Here is a 22,707-nt window from a genome sequence, read left to right on the forward strand (position 1 = left end):
CTTGCGTAGTAGTTGTTTTCCTGTCTCAAGAGCCCTAAGAAATGGCTTCATGAGATCAAAACAGAAACAATATTGCTGCCAAGAACAGGAGGTGTTATAAAGCATCCAGCGTGGACTGCCCTGTGATGCCAACAAAACAGATTAGATCCTTTTCACTGGAAAATCTTGCTGTCTTCATTATTGTCGTGTTATTGACCTACAAGCGGGACATCAGCACGCAAAACTTTTGCATCTGTGAGGCAGTCATAGTGGCTTTTAATCCAATATATCCAGCTAAGAGGAGAAAGAAAAGAATTCCTTGATGTGGCTGTTTGTTAATAGGCCTTGCTCCTTATGGCTCATTAGCTCACACAGTGCAGTTGGAGGCTGGCTCTGAATGCCCCTTTCTTTTCCTGATCAGCTTGATTTTCATGAGTATTGACTTTCAGGAAGGACGGGGCACATCTGAACTGATCAGGAATGATTGCAAAGGGGGCAAATGAGGCTCAGGCAAGGAATTAATGATCCCAATGACTCCTGCCGTTAGGTGAAAGCTGAGCAGATCGTGTTGTCTTCTCAAACAATCTCAAATCTCACAAAAATGTTTTTTAATGGCACTAAGGAATGAGTCCCTGCAGTGTACAGGGGTACTCTTCCATCAGAAGAGGGGTGGCCAGCAGGGACAGGGAGGTCATTGTCCCTCTCTGCTCTGCTCTTGTGAGGCCCCACTTGCAGTGCTGTGTCCAGGTCTGGAGCCTCCAGTGCAAGAAAGACAGGGAGCTGTTGGAGAGGGTCCAGAGGAGCCACAAAGATGAACAGGGGGCTGCAGCACCTCCCCTATGGGGACAGGCTGAGGGAGCTGGGCTTGTTCAGCCTGGAGAAAAGAAGGCTGTGGGGTGACCTCATTGCAGCCTGCAGTACCTAAAGGGAGCCTACAAACAGGAGGGGAATCAACTCTTGGAAAGGGGAGATAACAGCAGGACAAGGGGAAATGGTTTGAAGTTGAGGGAGGGAAGATTGAGGTTGGATGTCAGGGGGAAGTTCTGTGCTGTGTGAGTGGTGAGGTGCTGGAACAGCTGCCCAGAGAGGCTGTGGATGCCCCGTCCATCCCTGCAGGTGTTGGAGGCCAGGTTGGATGGGGCCCTGGGCAGCCTGGGCAGGTATGAAATGTGGAGGTTGGTGGCCCTGTGTGTGGTAGGGGGTTGGAGCTTCGTGATCCTCGAGGTCCCTTCCAACCCTGGCCATTCTGTGATACAGCCTACAGCTGCCCCAGGAGCTGCCACGTTAGCAGGGCTTGGACGTGAGGACCTCAAACACCTCCCTTCCAACCCCACCAGTCTTTTGTGGGTTAGGTTTCATTTCTCCACAAAGGAAAAGCAGCTCCTTTTCTAACCACGAAGCCCCGCAGGGCTGCGTTTGCGGCTCCCTCTCGGTAAAGCCCTCGGCGGGAGGCCCGGCCCGCGGGCACACTTACATGACAAAGGCCGCTCCCTGCTCTAACCGCGCGGCCTTAAGCTGCAGAGCCGGGCGGTGCTGATGAGCTCTCCTGGGTAGCGGGGCCTCAGTGCGAGAGGAGCCGCGCAGGCCCTGCCGTGCGGGGGCGGCGCTGCGGGGTCTGGTTGCCGCTGCGGGGCGGCGCGGCGCTTCCCCGCCTTTTTTCTCCAACGGCACGCCGGGCCCCGCGCGGCGAATCTGCCGATCGCGCCCCGCGGGCCCCACGGCCGTTTGCGCCCCGGAGAAAATTCGGGCTCGGTGTCTGAAGCGGAGACGTGAAGATAAGTGAGCGGCAAGGCACGGGGGAGCGGCACCCGGAGCGGCGGAGCAGGCGGCGAATCTGCCGGCAGCGCTTCAACTCGCTCTGTGACTCAGAGCAGCTTGAGCATGCAGGGCGTCCTCACCCCCCTTCCCCGCGGGGAGAGTGGGCGGGGCCTTCCCGCCGTGATGGTTCGAACTGACCAATGAGTGGCGGCCGGCCTCCTCCCACAACCAATGAGCCAGGCGGGAGGTGGTGCCAGCGAGCTAGGCTGCACCGCCCCCCGCTCGCATCCTCTCAGCGGTGCGAACGCGACCATTTTGCGGGGGGGATCGGCGGAGCGGCGGTGCCGGGCCCACACACAGGAAGCGCGGAGCCTCCCGCGGGCGGGCGCGGGCCGGAGGCTGCGGCCCTGAGGGGGCTGAGCTGGGCGGAGAGGCGTCGGCCTGTAGGCTCCGGGCCCAGCGCTGCGGGGAGGGGACGGGCGGCACCGAGCGACCGTTGCGGGGTTTATTTTTTTTTCCTTTCCCTCCCCCTCGGCTACGGGAGGCTTCCAACGGGCCGGGCCCGAAGCGCCGGGGAAAATGTCCAGGCCTGTCAGGTGAGTCCTTGAGGGCGCCGAGGCCGCGTTCCCGCCTTTCCTCAAGGCCCGGAGCCTTGTGTAGGCCGTCGGTGTAGGCCCTGAGCGCGGGGCCGGGCCTGAGGCGGGCAGGCGGGGCGGGGAGGCCGGGCTGTGAGCTGTGCGAGGCGGAGGGGGCGGGGAGGCCGGGCGGGTTGCAGCGTGGGCCGCTGGTCGGTGTAACCCGTCCTTTACGGTGTAAAATCGCGTACAGAAATGTAATTACACACAGGGGTTGTGTAGGCCTCGCTCTGTGTGTGGAGGTTGGGGGGAGAAGAAGGGAGCGCCGTTCGCTGCCTGGAGCTGAGCGCAGCGCCTCAGGCACGGACCCGCGTGGGGCTGCGGAGCGCGGCGCCATTTCCGCACGGCGGAGCGCAGTGTGGGGCTGGGGGGGATGGGGGGGCCGTGCGGGGGAGCGGAGCAGAAACGCGCGTTGTTGGGGGGGGGGCGGAGCCGTACGGAGCCGTATGGAGCCGCCCCCGCGGGAACCGCGCTCTCAGAGCCCCGCCCGACCCGCGCTGCTCGGGTCGGGCCGTTCGGATGTGCTGGCGCTAGGCGAGGTTTGTGTGGGGTTTAGGAAGGTGAGGAGGTTGCTGGCCGTGTTTTTCTGTCGTGGTTGAAATCGTCGTTGTTGGTGAGGTGTTTGTTCGTGTGTTGTTTGCATGTTCTGTTCGTTTTTCTCAAGGTTGCACGGCAGTTATTACTTAAACTTTTTAGCTCGTGGGGGAAGATTGAGGTTGGATGTCAGGGGGAAGTTCAGTGCTGTGAGAGTGGTGAGGTGCTGGAACAGCTGCTCAGAGAGGCTGTGGATGCCCCGTCCATCCCTGGAGGTGTTGGAGGCCAGATTGGATGGGGCCCTGGGCAGCCTGGGGTGGTATGAAACGTGGAGGTTGGTGGCCCTGTGTGTGGTAGGGGGTTGGAGCTTCGTGATCCTCGAGGTCCCTTCCAACCGTGCCATTCTGTGATTCTATGAGCCTGATCTAGGATATTAAGGGTAATGGGAGGACAGTTGGGCTAGATGATCTTGTAGATCCTTTCCAACCTTGCAATTCTATGATTCTGTGACATGGGATAACCTCATAGGCTGGAAAGCACCTCTAAGATTATCAAGTCCAACTGTATTTTATTTTGGAATAATCAAGATGTGATTTATGGCAGTTCTAAGATTTATTTTGTATGGGGGGCTAGAGCTGGATCACCTTAAAGGTCCCTTCCAACCAAACCATTCAATGGTTTTGTAAATCCAGGCCATAAACTATACATGCAAACTTATAGGTGTTACCTTTTCTATTTCATGTCCCTAACATGTCAGAGTGTACCAAAAAAAAGATTGGGAATACAGCATGAAATCAGGATGTTTGTCACACTGATCCGTGGAACAGTTGTCACAGCTGGTTGGTTTGTCTGTTGGGTCAGCATCGTGTGGCTGCCTGCAAAAGGAAGGGGAGCAGAGCTCAGGAATGGCCTCAGGTCTGAGAGGTGGTGAGCAGAATGAACACCTTGCTCTGCTCTATCAGCTTCTGGCTTTTTGTGAGACAGGCTGTTGGGGTAAATGGACTCGTGGTCTGAATTTGACTGGCAGTGTTTGTGTCCTGGAATAGTGCTGATGTGACTGTGCTGCTCTGTGTGTGTTCTGCTGCTGATTTACTTGCCAGCACTGGAGTTTTGCTGCAGATTAGGAAAGAGTGTCTTTAACAACTCAGTTCTCAAGGCTTCTGGTATCTGGAACCTTTGTAAGAAACCTTTCATAAACCAGAACAAACAAACAAACAAACCAAAATCTATAAAATCATGCGGTGTTGCAAAAGACTCGACCTGTCTTGCAGTTGACAGGCACTGCTGTGCAGCAGAGCTCAGTGCCAAAGTCCAGCATGCTGTTAGGAGCTCAGCACCCTTTGGCACGTGCCAGCACAGGGTGTAGCAAGCTGCTGCCCAGCTGGGTTTGTAGCTCTCTCAGGGCTGAACTTGGCCAGTCTGTTGCAGTGCTGTGCTTGGGAGTAGGTGGAGAACTCTCACCATGGATTCAAATCCTAAACCTTTGGAGATTATAGCTTCTGGATGTCTTATTGTTGGTGATGTGGAATTCTGGTGAGAAGTTCCTCATCAGAATCGGATGTAGTGATGTTTTTTAATTCACTGGTGATGTTTGCTGGTTTTCTATGGAATGTATACATACCTCAAACGGTGAACTTTGTAAGACCCAGCAGATATCCCCAGTTTCTGCTTGTCAGTAGAAGGCTGCCTTAAAACTGACTCTGGTTGTTGAATTCAGTTCCTTGTAGTTGTTAAGTAGTAACAAAGCCCACGTGTTTACAGGTTTCATGCTTGTTAGTTCAGAGCCAAATCCTTTCTGTGCAATTAAATGACTCCCGGGTGGCTGATGATGGTATCTGCACTATTGTTAGAAGATGGCAAACAGTGAAAAGTAAAGGAAGCTACAATTAGTGAACCTTTCCCTCGTGTGGCTAATTAATGAAATCCTGCATCAGCTCCCACGTTCTGCTGCACAGTGGTCACTTTCACTTGCTGCTGCTTCATTCCTGCAGGCATTGCAAGATGGAAAGCTGTGGGCAAGCACTGAAATCCCAGTGTGGTTGGTTGATTTGCTTGGAGATTCAAGGCAGTTACAAATAGATCTCTGTCGGTGTCTCAAGGCTTTATGGCTTTGCATTCTTAGCTCTTCTTCATTAGCAACTTCTAGTCCTGTGTTGGCAACAGTGTTGCAGGAAGAAAAAAAAGCATTTATTAGATATCAGTTGTCTTGTTGCTAGTATTGCACCTGAACAGTGTGAAGTGGAAGGGATTCTGGATAACTTGCATGGGGAGCAGAAAATGCCTTGGGCAGTGGCAATTAATTGGAGTAATCTGTGTGGCAGTGTCCAGAGATGAGCAAGATAGCTTCTGGATAGGTAGAAAAACAAGTCAGTTGCTCTGAAGACTTGCGGTGTGGTGAGAAACAAGAAGCAAGGTAGCATTCCTGATAACTTGATTTTTACTCTGCAGCGTTTGTTGCAGAACAGGCTTCTGCTATCTTGTGTTTTTTTGTTTGCTTTTAGAATGTTTCTATATTGCATTATAGCATCTTCTCATTTATATCAAAAGGAGGGCGGGCACAAGGCTGATAAAACTGCTGCCTCATCAATCATTTCATTGTTTTGTTGGGTTTCAGGTTGTGTATCCCTAAAAATCCTACAGATGCCATCAGCTGTGCCCAGTCTTCCTGATGTTTGGAGTTGCATCAAGCCCAGACCCAAATAATGACTCCTTTAATTGGGACCCTCTGGTCAGTGAGCCTTGCCTCAGTACAGCTGTGCCCCTAAGAATATTTCCTACCCATCTCTCATGTCCCTGTAAGAAGGCACAGAAGTGGTGCTGTTGGTGACAGTATTTACTGCTGACACATTGCCATCCAAGCAGGGCAGCTCTGCCCACTGGAATGAGAACCTGCAGTTGAAACTGACCCTGCGTGTGCCAGGCATGGGGGTGAAGGCAGGGTGTGCCTCTTCACAGGAGCTTTGTTGGATGTTTGTTTAATTCCATGCCATAATTTAAAACAAAGCCATCAGCAACCGCTTCACCTCTCGTTCATTTTACTTCCCAAGTTGTATAAGAAAGTAGGCTGTTATTTCTGCTGATAATTGCTTGACCTAAACATTCCTCTTCCTTGCAAGATGAGGCAGCTATGAGCTTTCTGAAGACTCTTAGCTGTGCTTTCCAGTGGCAATGTATGTATTTTTTTAATCTTGGACTTTATCTGTAGTGCCTGTGGAAATACGGGAGGATTTAAACATTTCCTTAGAGAACCAGAAGTATTTTGACTCCTCGTTATTTTGTGTGCTGACAGGGCAACTCCAGAGTGCTGCTGTTGGAGGGCAGTGTTAGCTGGAGATGCGATGCTGTTACACAGCCTGTGTTCAGTCGTGTGGGTGTTCAGTGATCCTTTTAAATACTGATGTTGTTTTCCATCATGTTGGAACTGGATTCTGATATGCTTCAAGTACGAGTTGTCAGAACTCTGCTGTGCAGTTCTGAGTTCTCATGAAATCACTGGAGAGCTTTTAATGCCATGTGCCATTGTGCTTCTGGGTTGATCTTCATTCCAGAAATGCAGAACTGACAGCTGCCACGAGAAACTTCAGCTCTCAGGGCTTTCTCTGTGCCTTTCCTCCCCCAGCTCGCTCTCGTATGTACACTTTAATATTAAGCTGTAAGAGCAAAGAAGTTATCTTACAATTTCATGGTCTGTTTTAAACCAGATTGAACAACATCTGTCCCAGATGTCTTTTGGTCTGTCTTCTTATGCTCAGTCTGAGTTTAACAGTGTATTTTTTGTATGTTTGCTTGCAATTTGGTGGGTTTGGGTTGTTTGCTTTCTCATCTCCAATGAAGTTCCCTGACTTTATCACATCAGTGCAGTGGAAGATGCAGTCTTTGCAAACATGCAGTCACTGCTGGTGGTTCTGAAGAAAAATATGAGGATAAATGGGAGGTGAGTGAGTGTGGAGTGAGAGGAACAGCAAATGGGAGAGCAGTTGGTTTTGTTGCTGCTCGTGAGCTTCTTTTGGTTCTGCTGGGTCGTCTTTCAAGTTCAGGTAATATCAGTACAGATGCTCTTTTGTTCTTGTTTGCTTCTGCCATAGTGATTCTTTAATGATTCCAAATATCCCTAGTCCTGCAGGGCAGATAATAAGAAAATAGTAGAATGTACTTTCTGACTAAAAACACATCATGTGCAGTATGTAGAGAAAGGACATTGGCCATTTACATCCTTTTGGTTGTTTTGTTTTCTATTAAAGATGTGATTCAGTGTGGGCCTGAACTGAACTAAGCAAGGTGAGCTGTGTGTGACCAACTCACTGCAAGGTGGCAAGATTGCAATTTCCATCTTGCTTGTTAGTTAAGTGATGTTTGAAGCCCCTGTGTTACAAAGCTGCTAGAACTGAATATCCAGCAGCACTACCTCCTTTTCCCTGTTCATGCTTATTGAGAAAAGCATAATACCTCAAACTTAAAGCAAATCAAACAGCTCACTTGGCAACTTCATCGCTCTTCACATGTTACCAGAATAAACTTGGCTTCCCATGCGTGGGCAGGAGTCTCCATGAGGACGAGATGAACGCTGTGGTCCTTTTCAAGCAAGGCCATTCTGTGATCCTATGATCTGACCTCCTCTTGGACCAGGAGGTTGAGTTGTGTGGTGCAGACTTTGCTGGTTTAGTATTCCTGAGTGGGCATGGTGCTGTTAGGGCTGGCTGTGCTCTGCAGGCATTGCAGTTGTACTTTGTACTCACGTTTACCCCGAAGCTTGGATGGGATTCAACCTGTAGAAATCTGATGACTAGTCTTGCTTTCTTTTGTTGCCTGTGTTGGTTTGGTTTTTATTGTTGTTGGAGCTTTAAGAGGCTTTGTGTAGGCTTGAAATAAAGTAATTATGCTGCTTCCTCTGTTGGAAAGCTGCTGCTCTGCTATAGGTCACAAATAGAGGTACTTGGACAGGAGGAATGCTTAGAATGGGTGTCAGATTGACAACCAGAACGCAGTGCGGGGCAGTTTTATCAACCATGTGTGACACTGACCAAAATGCAGTTCAGTTCTGGGAAGTGAACGTGAAATCCAGCAGTCCTTGCAGCTCAGGAGAAGGGCAGGGTGAAGGCAGGGTGCTTCATATGCTGGAGGGATTTGTGTTGGGTCCTCAGGTCTGTGATGGAGGCATTGGTGGCCTCTGCTTCTGCAGTTGCCTAATTCTGTCTGTCCTGGGCTGTTGTGGTTGCTGTGTTAAGGACACTCAGTACTGCACGACTCGCAGCTGGTGAGAGAGCAGGGAAGGTGCTGATGAAGTAAGGATGGAATTGGTCCGTGCTCACGTGCTGCTCAGAAATGCAGGTGGGGTAAAATGCAGGCAGGGCCTTTGCTAATGTTCCGTTTGGGAACAGCTTTAACCGTTGTTAGGGATGTCATACATATTAATTAGAGCATCAGAGTAACTGATTGACAGGGCAGCCAAAAGGCAGCAGTGAGCTGCAGGTGTTAGAGAACACGTGGGAACAGGAGCAGCTCAAGGAGAAGGTATGAGAGCAAGCGTGGTTAAATTGAGCTGTGAGGAGCTGGAATCTGAAAAAGAGCAGCTTGGAAACAGGTAATTTGTGCTATTAGGAGCTTTGAGAAGATTTTAGTGCGCTTTCCCCAAAGCATTATTTAATCAATTGTGAGAGTTAATTGACGGAAATGAATGGTTCAAACCATTTCGAGAAGTATAATGTTAAGATTTTTCTTCAAGAGTAAAAAAAATGCAAATAATTAAGTGATTTTTTTTTTTTTTTTTTTTTTAGTTCACTTTCCATGTGACAAGGAGACATAAACCCTTTCCTTTTCAAGTCATTCTGAAAAGCATTCCAGTAACTTTGCTCAGATTTCATTGACTGCAGAAAACCCACAACTGTAGCACTGGAATAAAAAGCAGGGAGGCTTTGTGTGCAGTGTTGTGTTACAAGTGGTGTTTAATGCTGCCTCACCTGTGCACTGGCACCTGTTGAACACTTTGGTTTATTTCAGCAAGGCTCCCTTGCTACGAGGCACTTCTGATATCCAACAGATATTTAATAAGTTGTCAGCATTCCTTTACTTGCATTTGTTTTTTGTTCTTAATCCAGAATCTGAAACATCACAGCTTTGAAACAGAGTTAGTGGGAGCTCTGCCTTTAGAAACCTCAGATCGATGCGTTCTTCAAATGCATCTTTAATCTTTGGATGTGGACTCTGCCTTTAAACGGTGCTTTTCCAACTGTGGCTGTAATGATGTGTGTAGATTGACTAATGAAGGAGCTGCAGCACACGGCGTTTGGTGGCTTCTTGTCACAGCACTGTGAGCCATCAGGGAGCACAGCTTATCAAAAAGCACCTTGGAATTCTGAGGCTAGAATTCAGCCTTAGGAAAATGCTCAGACCTGTCATGTTTTCTGCTGGGACCACCAAGCCCTAGGTGGCTTATTTGTGCAGGACCTCTCGGGATGTTTGTTGGTCTACAAACCCTGTGCTGGGAATAAAAGCGTGGCACTTTCTTGTCACTTAAATAAAGCTTTTGTGTCTCTCAGATTGTTGAACTGCTGACTTACTTATTTTCCCCCCCCTCCTTTCTAACAGGAACAGGAAGGTGGTCGATTACTCCCAGTTTCAGGAATCAGATGATGCTGGTAAATGACTTTGTTCTTAACAATATCATATCCTTGGGTTACAGGGGTTCATTTAAGGCTTTGCATATTAATTACGTTGCTTCCAGTCACATCTTTAACCTAAATTCTGGGGAGTTTCTAGTCTGCAGCCTCTGAACTGTTAATGAGCATTTGAAAATATAATGGTTCTCATATGTTTTGTATTAAACAAACAATGGTGATAGAAATCTTGTTATTTAATGCTTGTATTGTTGTAGTGCCTTCAGGCTGTTGGCAGCAACCATCTTCCCTGCTCTGTTATGTTCTGTGGCAAAAAAAAACCAACAACCCTGGTGCTGCTTTTTTTTTTCCCTATAGTTAAATGTGTTTTCAATTTATTTTAGTGGGATTCAGTTAATCCCATCATGTTGGGCATAGTTGTGAATTGCACCTAAAAAAAAAAAAATAAATAAAGAATCTTAGCATATTCTGTCAGAATTAATGAAATATTTCTGGCTGCCATATGGAATGTGTTTTGTGTTCTTAGAAAATAGATGCACTGCTACTGTTTCCTAAGGGTGGTTACACTGGTAATTATTGGAAACAAATATGCCCTGCTGTATTGTGTAAGGTATTGTGTAATGCCCTGTTTCCATCATAGGGCAGTAAATAAAGTTGTTGCTGTTAAAAGCATACGAATATATGAATGGATGTTAACCTCTAATAGGTTTCCGTGATGGTTTGTGTTCCTAATGAGCTGTGAAGTTAAGATGCCCCTTTTTCTTCTGAAGCATTTTGTGTGTTTCCCAACACTTCTGTTTCAGATTTGGTTGTGTGCAGTGCTGTTATGGTGCTGTTGGCAGAAGAAAAGGTAAATCAGCAGCTGAAGGCAGGACTTCACTTCTGTAAAGCTTTCTTTGTAACTTTGGGGTTTTATCTTCTTTAAGAGCTACTTTTTATATGCTTGAAATGGTCAGTTTCAGCTGGCTGAGGAGGTCGTTTTGCTGGGAAGGAGGAGTTTGATTCAAAACCATTTTGTCCCATCTAGATGAAGATTATGGGAGAGATTCAGGTCCCCCATCCAAGAAAATCCGCTCATCTCCCCGCGAGGCTAAAAATAAGAGGAGATCCGGGAAGAATTCTCAGGAAGACAGGTAAAAGAAGCACTTCATCTGTTAAGAACGTGTCTCCAAACCTTGTCCTGTGTGTGGGGAGCTGTATCTTCTGAGAGCAATGATTGTAAGTGGAATTCAAAACGTGCAGTGTGGGACACAGAGCTCTCAATCACAAAGCTTTCCTAACCAGCTTGGACATTGAGGTGGTTCTTTTTTATTGAAGTTGGCAGGGAAATCATGTGTAAAGTACTTGTCACTAGCACTTTGGCATTAAAATAGCCTTCCAGAGCTATCCAGTTGGAATGGCAAGGAACTTGATACGAGTTGCAAAGATTGGCAGCTGGTGCAATTATCTCCAGGTAAGTTGGTGGCTGGGTGCCTTTCATTCTCTGTGTTTTTTTGGTGTGCTCAGAGCATTTATGTGGTTGAAGATTAAATAGGGCAGGTACAGTGACTGCAGTGGTAGGGGCCACTTGTCAGTTTTGCAGCTCTTTGTTATTTTTTCACTTCCTATTTTGTCTAATTCAGAAACTGAGTAACTTGTTCTGGTAACTGAATTGCTGTGGCAATGTGAAATGTCTGCATTCTGAATGATTCCCTGCTAACAGTGGAAGTCCTTCCTGTAGAGTGAGGGTATCTTGCATTGACAATAGCTGTGATCAGCAAATGGTTGCTGTGAGAAACGTGATGAAAAGAGACCTATTAAATGAATTGACTGCTTTCAGGGACGGAGATTCTGCCAGCTGGTTATCTCTTAACTGTCTTGCATTGTTTGGTGGAATATAGCTAACTTACCACAAGGTATGCTTCAGATGTTTCTCTCCATCTCTCTCTCCCTTCATGTTCCTGTGCTATAAGGTGGAAGCTGAATGTAGGCATGAGGGAACATTTTTACTTACTGTTATAAACTGAGAGGGTGAGGCCATTTTCACCATGGCTTTTAATTTTCCCAAAGATGTGAACTTTATGTTTTCATGTCTTGAAATGGTTTCAGGAAAGAAAAGCCAAGCAATCATTTCCTGCTGTTGCTCTTGAATTGTGTTGCACTGTTTTGACACAAACGATGGGTAAACATTTAATGCAGAAGTGATGTTATTCAAATACTTCAGGTATCTAACTACATTAATTGTGGCCCAGTGTAGTTCATCTGTTGCTTGGCAGGTTGCTGCAGTTTGCTTAGACCAGCGTGTTTGTTCTGCTCATGCAATGCTTAAAGAAATTCTCGAGGTCAAACTTCTAGATAACACCTGAAATAAAGATTTGAGGTAGATAAGATGTTATATAAAGAAACTGGGCTAGGGAGCTCCCAGAGCAACTAAATAGTGTTGACCACAGTGTCCTATTAACTAAAGTGATATTTAAGTATGTAAGAACACTCCTGTTTGTGTTACAAGCATTGCACAGAGTCTGGATGTGAAACAAATGCACGTATTGCTTTCAAATCCACAGTTGTCCATCAGGCTGAAATCAAATGGGCCTGAGGGACTGCAGGGTAACATGTTATCTGAACTGTGGAAATTCTTGGGCAATGCTGTGTTAGCTCCTACTGCCAAACCTGGACAGCCAAGGTGACAAGTGGTAGGGATTTGGGTGCAGAAGCAGCAGTACCTACTTGATGGGACAGGCTCTAATGAGGACTGAAACCACTGTAAGGGGAGGGGAAAGTCTGTCAGAGATCAGATTGGGAGCCTGCAGACCAAATGTGTTGTAGTTAACTGGTGAGACAGAGTGAAAGAAAACAATGAGAAAAGAGAAGGGACTTCATTATGCATATAGTCAGGATAAAACTATATTCCTTTTAATAGATTTGACCTTGTATTAGCACATATAACTTCAAAATCCTAACTGTAAGATGGAAGACATCTGGATTATTAGTAGTCTCTGAAGAAAAATGCATGGTTACCTTACCCTTATATCCTGGTTGGTTTCCTTGGCACTACATGGTACAGAGCTTGAACTTTCTTTCCAACCATAACTTCATGTGCTTCTGAGTAATGCTAAAGTATAATGTAATGTTCAGGAAAAGTGGGTATTCTTGGCCTAGAAATCAATCTGCTCTCTGAAAATTGTTATTTTCCATATAGCAAATGAGTGAAATAGGAGTTAAGCAATCTTTCCCTCCTTTTCAGTGAGGATTCAGAGGAAAAAGATGTGAAGACTAAGAAAGATGATTCGCACTCAGCAGGTAACTAACCATGCTGCACTGATAATTACCTTCCAAATAAAGGCCAATCTGTAAGAATGTTCCAGGAGTGAGATCTGTCACACAGGAGAAGTTCTTCTGTTTAGAGAAGCATGCACTTTCCTGACACGTTTATCTTAAGCTGGATGCTGCCTCTGCTGCTTGTTACTTCCAGCCCTGGTTGGGGGCAGCAGATTTTGTGTAATGTGATGCTGCTGTAGATTGTCCTCACAGGTAGAGAGGTGGATGCTCGTCTCCTCCCTCGGATTCTCCTCTGTTCCACGATCACAGAGGAAGCTTAATATTCTCACTTTTTCCTTCCAGATGAAGATTTTGGCAGTGAAGATGATGACTTAGGAGCAGATGATGGCAAAGCTGACAGTGACTATGAGAGCTCTCAAAAAAGCAAAAAAGGAAAGAAGGCCAAACCAGATAAGAATAAGAGAGCCTCTAAATCCAGGAAAAGGCCTGCAGGTAAAGAAACAATTGCAATAATAATTCTAATTTTCTTGTTCAGCAAGTATGAAAATTGATGTATTTGTTCCTGTATTGCATTGCAGTAGTTCTGTGCTGTGTATGCACTTACTCCTTACACTGTTCTATAAAGTGGACTTTTGTCTGTCCACTCACTGGCTGATGAAGATGTGCTGGCCAGTATTTTCTGTCTTCATTGTAACACGATGACTTTGTGCTGCAGAGGACAGTGAGGATGAGAAAGAAGACCACAAAAACGTGCGTCAGCAGAGACAGGCAGCATCCAAAGCAGCTTCCAAACAACGAGAGATGCTTATGGATGATGTGGGTAGTGAGGAGGAAGAACAAGAGGACGATGAGGCACAGTTCCAAGAGAGTGAGTAGATGGGATTGTACTGACAGTCATAAAAAGTTTAAGCCCTGGTCATATGGGCAGCAGCACCAGATGTAGGCTGATGGGTCTGGCTGAACAGAAGAAGGAGCAGTTTCCTTTTTGACTTGACAATAAAGATGTAAGTTATTCTTTTTGGTGCTTACTCGTTAATGAGTACCTGTCTGTCAGACTGTCAATTTTTGACATTTAAAAATTTTGTTCTAAGTTTGCAGGAATTCTGGAATTCTTTATAAGCAGCACTTGAGGAGCACTGAAATTTTCTTAATGTTTCTTGCTGCTTCTTGTTACCTCCATCAGTTTTGAGGCATTGCTGCTACTTTTCAGCTGATGGGAAAAATACTTTATCCTTGATTGATCAAAGTTAGGGCAGTTAGTTTCACGAGGGGAGATGAATTCAACCAGTGATGAACCACAGTAAGTTTTTTGAAATAGTGGATGCAGATGTGATTTCAGAAGGGAGTAAGGTTATCATCACAAATGCATTTTTTAATGGATTCCTTAGGATGGATCATATTTAGAGGTTCTGAAAAAGGCCCCCTGTTCTGTCATATTTTATCCCTACTACTGTGAAATCTTCTGCCACGTTTCCCTAGGACAGCAGGCAGCTGGAAGCTCATAAGGTCACAGCATCTTTAGTTTTCTGACTTCTCTGTTTAACTTGGTGGGTGGTTTTTTTGCTTCTTTTCCTTGTCTTCAAGAATTTAATTTTGTTGTTGTTTCAAAAGATTCAGGAAGCGATGAGGATTTTCTCATGGAAGATGATGATGATAGTGACTATGGCAGTTCAAAAAAGAAAAATAAAAAGGCCTCCAAGAAGTCCAAGCCCGAGAGGAAAGAAAAGAAGATGCCAAAGCCCAGGCTAAAGGCTACAGGTGAGTCTGTGCAGAACTGTGCAATTCAATTTAGAGACTAGTACTTTGTTTTTTAGTACTTATTTATTGAAGACTGAACAGAAGGTTTGGGGCCAGTAGGCATTACTTTATTATGCTGAAGGGCTGTTTCTTGTAAGCAGTCACTTATCATGATTTAAAGTAACACAGTGAAATGATGATGTCTTGAATTCTTACTTAATAAAGAGATTGAATTAGTATTTATGTATTGCTGACAAAACCTGTGTTGATTGTGAACATCTGCTGGTATGTTGCAGTCTGACATTCTGCATCTCATGTCCAATTAATGTAATTTGTGGCTTTGTTTGGGATTCTTGGTCATTAAGGGTGGAGGAGCTGGCAGTCCTCATTCAGTTCAACTTCAGTACTGTGGAATGAATGTAACGCCATGGTCAGAGCAGAGTGAGACCTGCTACTGCAGTGTCTTTAAATCCTGTGTGTACAAAGGCTTGTCACTTTCTTGTTTTGGTAGCTGATAATAACTTGTGGAAGCTTTTTCTTTTTCCAGTGACTCCCAGTCCAGTGAAAGGCAAAGGGAAGGCAGGCCGCCCCACAGCTTCCAAGACAACAAAAGAAAAGACCCCATCCCCCAAAGAAGAGGATGAAGAGCCTGAAAGTCCTCCAGAAAAGAAAAAATCAGCCAGCCCTCCGCCAGAGAAGTCAGGGGATGAGGGATCTGAAGAGGAAGCACCCTCTGGTGAAGATTAAATGGCAGTTGAGGATATCTTTGTTTAAAAAAGAAAAAAAAAAAGAAAAAAAAAAAAAAAAGAGAGAGAAAAAAGGAAAAAGAAAACATACTTAGGGGTAGAACACGGTTTTGGCTGTGGCTTGACTCATGGGCTTTGAATGCTGTCTTTACTTTCAGCTGTTTAATACAGTGTATCCTTTTTTTAATAAGAGGAAACCCTCATACAGTAATATTTTGAAGTCACTGTTCTGTGTTGGCCATTCCGTTCTCCCTCCCCCTCCAAATCCAAAAGCCATTTGAGACAAATTAACAGACCATTTGAATATATATATTTTTTTTCCAAGGGATACTGCAGTTGTGAAGCAATAAGGTTTGGGACTGATAAATGGAAACCACACTTACAAATCACTGAGTAGAATAGATTTCCCAGTGCTGGTAAGAGTTGTTCAAAACTATAATTCTGTGTTTGAATACACGGTTAAAAAAAACAAACCATCAAACCAACCCTGCTTTAATAGACTTATCTCAATAGAAGTTCCTTCTCTCAGAAAAAGAAAAATATATATAAACTGCAGAAACACGGGGAGGAAGCCTGTGTTTCTTGGATTCATGCAACTTTTTAATGGAAAGCAATCAAGAGACTTATAGGGGGTCCACTGTCTTTTATCTGGAAACATCCTCCAGTTAGGATGCAAGATCTTTCATCTTTCCTGGATAGAATACTCTTCTGCTTAGGCAGATCTCGGTTCATTCTATGCTATTTCAGACACACAACCTAGAAGCTGCTCACATCCACTGATTCTGTTTGACTTCTTCCAAGGTCGGCTATAGATGGGCAGAATAGGGAAGAGAGATTTGAAGAGTTCTAAAGCTCTGCTTTCCAGTTGACGTTGTGGACACTTTCTTTAAAGTTCCAGGGGAAAAATGGTGGACATTCTAGAAGTAGATTTTTTTTTGTGTGTCTTTTGGGGTGAGGGATGTCCTTTTATAAATGTGAAGCAAAGGATTCCTGTAATGCTCTGGTCAGTCTCGGATCCCATGAGTCACGCTTAAGTGCTTCTCTTCTCTCCCTCCATCTGTCCTCAGAAGGCTGTGTAATCATGTCTAAGCCTCTCCAGCTACAGTGTTGGACAGCAGACTTCCATCAATAGTGAACATCACCCCAGTACCACTTCCATTTCTTCATCCTCCCTACTGCAGCATGGGAGGATTTATTCGCTCTGCTCCCACGCTGACATGTCTGCCTCTGTTGGTCATCATTCTGTTCCCTAAGCCTAGGAAGCATGGAGTAGGGAACAGTGTTAAAGGATGAAGCTGAGAGGAAATGAAGTTTGAAAACAGTGTAGCAGGGCTATGGTTCTATAACAAAAGCAGGATGTCCCTCTAAAGGAGATACTTGAGATGTGTGTAGTGGCATTTTAATGTGTTTTTATCAAAGCAGCCATATCCTTTTTTTTTTTTTTTTAAACTTAATTGAAGTACACAAGCCTTGGTTTTCAAACCCTGATGCAGAGATTGCTGCCATGTTTGTTGGTGGAAATATTAAAAACTGGATCTGCCTTTTTCTTTCTTTTATTTTCCTTAGACCCTTTGTGCTTTTGTACGTTGCTCACAGTTACCTTACAGCTGACAAGCTTTGCATCTCCTTTTCTTTTTGTCACTGAAGTACATATTTTGTAACCAGCCTCTTGAAGGTAACATAAGGCAGCTAACTAGTCGGATTTCTGGTGCACATGCTACCAGATTTTTAATCCTGTTTGGACTTCAGAGAGCTTTTAGATGTGATACACTAATATGACCAGAAAGGACACTTGGCTGAATGGCAGAGGGAGCCCGAAGATTCTGAGCACAGTGTGGAGCCTAAACCACAGAATGGAACATTAATTTAACGGCCAAGTGCTTGTCTTGTGTGATTCACAGCCATGGGTTTTATTGAGGCTGGTAAATTACTTTACCTTGGCTTAAAATTTGAAGTTCTCTAACGTTCTTTACTATAATGAAACTACTGTTGCCGTTACAATAAAGATGATCAGTGTTTCCATTGTAAATCTTTTTTTTTTTTTACCTGGTTTAGTTTTGCAGAGCAGCTTAAGGCTGGAGTCAAGTATCAGTCTTTGAAAAGAAGTGAACGTGCTCCCCTTTCCTCCTCACCAACTTTTCCCATCTTCTGGGAGGACAGAGCCTCTTGCATCCCCTGCCCTCCTAGCTCAGCATTTCTTGGGTAACACAGGAAAATAAACGGCCAAACTTCAAATGATGCTTGGACTGATATTTTGGGGGTATTGTATACTTTCCTTAGTGTCTGGCCCACGTAGTTTTTCCCCCTTCAGACAAGACTGTGTTTCAAGTTATTCTAATCTCTTTAGGGTCTTGATTTATTTTTTGGTATTAAAGCATACAAGGATCACATAAATGTAGAATCCTTCTAGTTGATCTAATCACACAGCTATTTCTTTACCTGCTAGACCAGATTTATTTCTTAAGAGTGTATTTTGTAAGTTCCACTTAAATATTTGTGTTGTTCTTTTTTAGTTTTCCTAACACGGTTAAGTTAAGTGAAAGATGCATTTCCGTTGCTTTCAGTTCAGGTTTTGGACTGCAGGTTATTTTATGCCTGGTGATTTTGGCCCTTTCTCTTGTAAAGCTGTTCTGTTTTCTCGTATGCTCATCTCTCATGGCTGTCACAGGCTGCATGATGCTATCTTTGAGTTTGTGTCACAACCCAAACACTATGTAAATCCTGTGCTACTACTGGGATTTTGTAACATTTCCTATAGCCTTACTGTCATGCTGGTTTGTGCAGACACTACGCCCCAATGGTCTCTTGGTCACCTGTTAGAAATACCACAGTTTACATTTTTACAGATTGAAGAAAATGGTGAAGGTTAATACGTAACTTTTCTTTCTAGGACGCGCTTTTCAATAGCAGCAGAGTTAAGTTTTAAAATGTCCTCCTAAATTAATTTGTGTTTTAAGCATTCTGGAAGGAAAAGCTGTTTAAAAAAAAAAAAAAAGCCTTTCTCTAGAGCCATGAATAGTCCTCCAAGGAGCAGAAAGCTTCATTCACAGAAGAAAGCTTTGAAAAGATTGTCTTCTGTTAAACAGCTGTAGTTGTGGAGCGTTTGCAGAGAGGTAAACAGGTTTATTCCAAAGTTCAGTCAATCTGGTGCCCTGCCCTGCTCTCACACTTAAAGGTTTGTTATTAATTTCTATTCTGCATCCCTCTGTACATTGTTTTACATTTGTATGCAAAGAATGCTGTCTTTAACCGGCCACCAGGCTTGATCAGTAAAGATTTGCAATTGCGGTTGGAATTTCATCCTAAAGATTACTTGTTCCAGTTTGTATTTGATCAGCAAGAGAGCACCAGACGTGTCAAGTTAGATGAGTTTCAGAATGGCTTGTGGGTGAGAGCACTTAGAAATATGGCAGCCAAGAAACTTGTAGTTCTGTTGTGTTAACTTCAGCAAAGCAAAGGAGTGCATGGGGAGGGAAAAGCAGAGCACACCTTACCTGAAAGCCACTGATGGCTCTGAACGTGCTCAGCTCCTGTGCCACCACACAGCTGCATCTGCAGGTGATGAACTACCAGGGCAGCGGCAGAAAATGCACTTGAATTTCTTTTTCTTTTTTTTTTGTTCTTTTTTTTTTTTCCCCCTCCGCTGTTGATGGTCACAAAGGTACAATAGACACTGAGGCGCCCAGGTTAAGGAGGGAGGGAAGCAAACTGTAACATGCTGGAAGCTTTTGAGCTGTAGAAACTGGTGCTTTGCTTTATGTAATTTGTTTGTGAAGTGTTTATTTTTATAACAGATCATATTGTTGAACACATGGTTCTTGAAAACCACAAACTGATCCATGAGTTTAAGTATTTGAGAAGTGGAAATTCATCTGTTGGGGGAGGCAGGATATGAAAAATGCAAGCAGATAGCTGTGTAAAGGGACACTGTCACAAGATGGTTGCTGGCATATAGGATGCATTAAGTTTGGGGGGGTGGGTGGGGTCCCATCTATATGTGGAAATTCTATATTCTATATGTATATGATCAAATAGAGAATTTTCCCTGAGCTTTGACTATTTTCCTATAGTTTGGGGAGGTTTAAATACAAATGATGTGCGTGGAACTGGGCGACGAAGCTGTTGTGATCAAAATGCTGAGGAATAGGAGAGCTCCGAAAGGTGGCAGTGTCCTTTGGAGTCCCCAGATTGAGCATATCCTCATCTTAGACTTCCCATGTCAGTGGCAGACTGGCATCTGAATGTCTTTTCATTGAACTCTTTGTATGAAAAACAAAACAAAAGCGTTTCTAAGTCAAGTTCTCACTTACGTGCTGACTCTGCATCAACCACTATGGGAAACAACTGCCTGCCCCCTCCAGCTGCAGTGAGTCGAATGGGTCCATCGGTCTGAGCATGCTCAGTGTGACTGCAAAACACCGTTGTGCATATGCTTTGTATATTGGGGCAAGGGTTTTTTATATATATATTTTGGGAGGGGTAGCGGGTGGGATGGAGAAATACTCAACTGAAGCCAGAATAATGTGTGTAAAAGCCCCTGAAGTATTTGGTGTGTGAGTGCGCGAGTGTGAGTGCGCGCATGGGAGCGTCTGACATCTTTTCTTCCCTTTGTGTTCTGAAGATTTGTGAGTTTTACCTTCTTTTTTTTTGTTTTTCCTGCAGAAGCAATTGTTAACAAAAAAACAAAACACTTGTAAATAAGAGCTACGTGACTTTCTTTTGTTTAACCATGAACATCATGTCACAGCAAACCCTGAATAATGGCTCTGAAGGTAGAGAAGGAAGAGACTCCAGGTAGGGCCTTGGGCCTTTGGCTTTCAGCGAAGCATCGTTGTATGGTATGCAACAAATACTTGTTCCGAGTATTTGCAGTCCCATGTTGAGCTTTTCTAAAAATCAGGCTCTTTGCAGTTAACCCTCCTTATCCCTTTTAATATATATATATTTTTTTTTAATGTCAAGAGTGGCCAGAAAAAAGGGGCAGCTGCCCCACGGTTGGGGTGTGCGCAGACGTGGCTCCCATCGCTGGGCCCGATAGGGTTGGCAACTTTTGCAATACCTTGACAATACTGAGCTCTACAGCATGGTACTAGGAGTTCTGTTTGAATGTAACGTTAATGCTTTATTTAAAATAAAAACAACACTTTTTTTTTCTTTTTTTCTTTTTTTTTTTTTTTTTTAAAAAGGGGTTGAAGTGAACATGACTGTTGACCATGTTCGTGAATTTATAGGTGCAACATTCATTGGTAGAATTGTGTGATGGTCTTTCGTGCTACTTAATTTGACATATTCCAGTCTCTGTATGTACCTGCAAAGAAAGAAAAGTTAAAAAAGTAACAAAACCCTGCTTTGCTTTTATTGAAGGGTTCCCAGGACTGCATACCTGCTCCTGAGCTCTGTTTTAAATGTGTATCCTTCGCTTGTATTTTGTATTAAAAAAAAAAACCACGAGGAAAAAGAACCCTTTATTGTTCAGCATGTTGGAATTGTGTCCCCTCTTTTATTTTTTCTCCTTTTTGGAATATATTAAGCAACTCATTCTTCTGTATCTTTTATTTTCTTTTGTAAACTTTTTGGTTTTGTTTAAAAATGGCTTTATAAAAGGGCTTTTATAACCCATAAACACGACTTGTGTAATTCTTCTGTATCCAAGGGTCTCGCTGTTCTGCGGTTGCTTTCTGCTCTGTCAGTGCCAGTGAGATGTGTGTTCCTCTTTCCTGATGTCTCACAGATTGTTTTGGGATTTGTTCCTTTGCAGACCCCGTGCTTCTCTCTGAGGAGGCTGAGTCAGGTTTTGGCCAGAACAGTTTGGCAAGTATCCTTCCCTGTTACTACCTACAAGTTGAGAAGATGTAAGGAATTAAGTCATCTTGGCAGCAAAGAAAATGGAGGCCGTCAAGTTCAAAACCCAGTGAAGCCCAATTACAAGGAGACAAAGCCCTTTATTTGTCATCCTTGCTTCTACGAGCTTTCCCTCAGCGATTAATAGCCTTTCTATTTTGCCACGTGTGTCCCAGCAGTGAGAGTAAATATACAGTCAGTTCATTATCTGGGGGTGTCAGATGGCAGCTGCATTCATCCCGGATGCACCCTTGGCTTAGTTCGATAGAGGGCTGTCAGTTCACGTGCAGATAAATTGACCCACGGTGCAGATTGCATGCTCAGTGCATCATCACATGCACCTGGGTTATCCTTCTTAGCCAGCACTTTCAAAAGATGGCTTATAGCAGTTCCTAGTCTAAATTCCAGAGAAACTTTGCTTTTAATTAGCAGCGGGTTTAAAAGCACTTCTAAATTCTTGGTGGTCCCTGGGGGTGGATCAGCTCCCTTCGCTCTCCGGCTCTGCCACTGGGAGCTCAGGCCAGCAGCAGAGGGCGTGCATGGACCTCTGCAGTGCACCCGAGGATGCTTTGAGCGTGCTTCTCTTCCTCCTCTGTGCAGGATGAGATGGAAAACGCTTTGGTGTTTGTTATAAGCAGAGCTAAGTGTCAGCTAACAGTGCCTTGCCATCGAAAGTTCTACGTCTTGCTATTCTGTCTGCATTTTGCTTGTGTACCTTTTAAAGACTGAAGTTACGGTTCATCAGTATAAACGTAAAGCATTCGTTCCTAATTCCTTTTAGGATCCCAGAATCGTCATAAGGGACCCAGTTTTTCTAAGGGTGTGTTATGGCAGAACACGTAAGCTTGTGATCTTAGAGCACGTGTAATGTCAGTGCATCTTGTAGGTACTCGATTCAGCAGCACGCTCGGCCATAAAGGGTGCTGTGGTGGCTCATCCATTTGGTGAGGGATGCAATTGCACAGGGAACCAGATTGCTGCTTCCATCAGCTGCAGCAAACGATGCTTACTGTGTTTGTTTTCAGAGGTTGTTAGGGAAACTTTGTGAGCTACCCTCTCTGTTGCTCAACTCTTGCAAGCTTACTGCCAGATATAAGCTGGTGCTTGGCTGCAGTCTCTGTTTTTGTACCTGACCTGGTTATTTTCCTCCATAGTGTGATAAAATGAGATTCTGTATCAATGGAGTGTTGTAATAATGCAGCTCATGGCGTTCCTCCCTTTTCTTTTTAAACATACTGGGCACTTAACCTCACTGCTGTGGTATCTGCAGTTGTACGCTGCATTTGTGTCACGGATGTTTTTATCTGGAGCAGATACAGCATTACCCCCAGGTACTACTGCACTGCTTCAGCTTCTGATTAATTAGCAGTGATGGAATTAAGAGGTGTGGCACCTATTTTGCCCCAGAAATAACTGCTTAGTATGAAATGGTGCAACACCAGGGGCTGTGAGCTCTCCTTAAAGAGCTGCTCTTCCCCACTGCCCCTGGTCTTTGTGTGTACGATTAGGAGCTTAAGCCCCTTTGTTCCTCAGTATTGATCTTTTGAACCTGGTATATTTACTGACTGCTCAGCCAGCACAAGTTAAAAGTCCCCATTGGCTCTG

The 22,707-nt window shown here is 44.6% G+C and overlaps 1 protein-coding gene across 2 annotated transcripts; it reads left to right on the forward strand.

Moving 5' to 3' along the window:
- The first annotated feature begins 2,178 nt into the window (after positions 1 to 2,178).
- On the forward strand, positions 2,179 to 17,290 carry NUCKS1 (nuclear casein kinase and cyclin dependent kinase substrate 1). Of its 2 annotated transcripts, none has more exons than XM_042833709.1 (8): positions 2,179 to 2,333; positions 9,492 to 9,541; positions 10,548 to 10,653; positions 12,744 to 12,799; positions 13,121 to 13,270; positions 13,494 to 13,646; positions 14,390 to 14,536; positions 15,063 to 17,290. In XM_042833709.1, the coding sequence occupies exons 1-8, from the start codon at positions 2,317 to 2,319 to the stop codon at positions 15,260 to 15,262; spliced, it is 879 nt and encodes a 292-aa protein (XP_042689643.1). In that variant the 5' UTR covers positions 2,179 to 2,316; the 3' UTR covers positions 15,263 to 17,290. The 2 variants fall into 2 exon arrangements, with proteins under 2 accessions (XP_042689643.1, XP_042689642.1); XM_042833708.1 differs by lacking the exon at positions 2,179 to 2,333 and adding an exon at positions 5,380 to 8,487.
- The last annotated feature ends 5,417 nt before the right edge of the window (positions 17,291 to 22,707 follow it).

Source organism: Centrocercus urophasianus, unplaced genomic scaffold (assembly GCF_019232065.1).
Source record: "Centrocercus urophasianus isolate 14NV4802_14NV808 unplaced genomic scaffold, USGS_Curo_1.0 seq_42, whole genome shotgun sequence".
NCBI classification, from domain to species: Eukaryota; Metazoa; Chordata; class Aves; order Galliformes; family Phasianidae; genus Centrocercus; species Centrocercus urophasianus.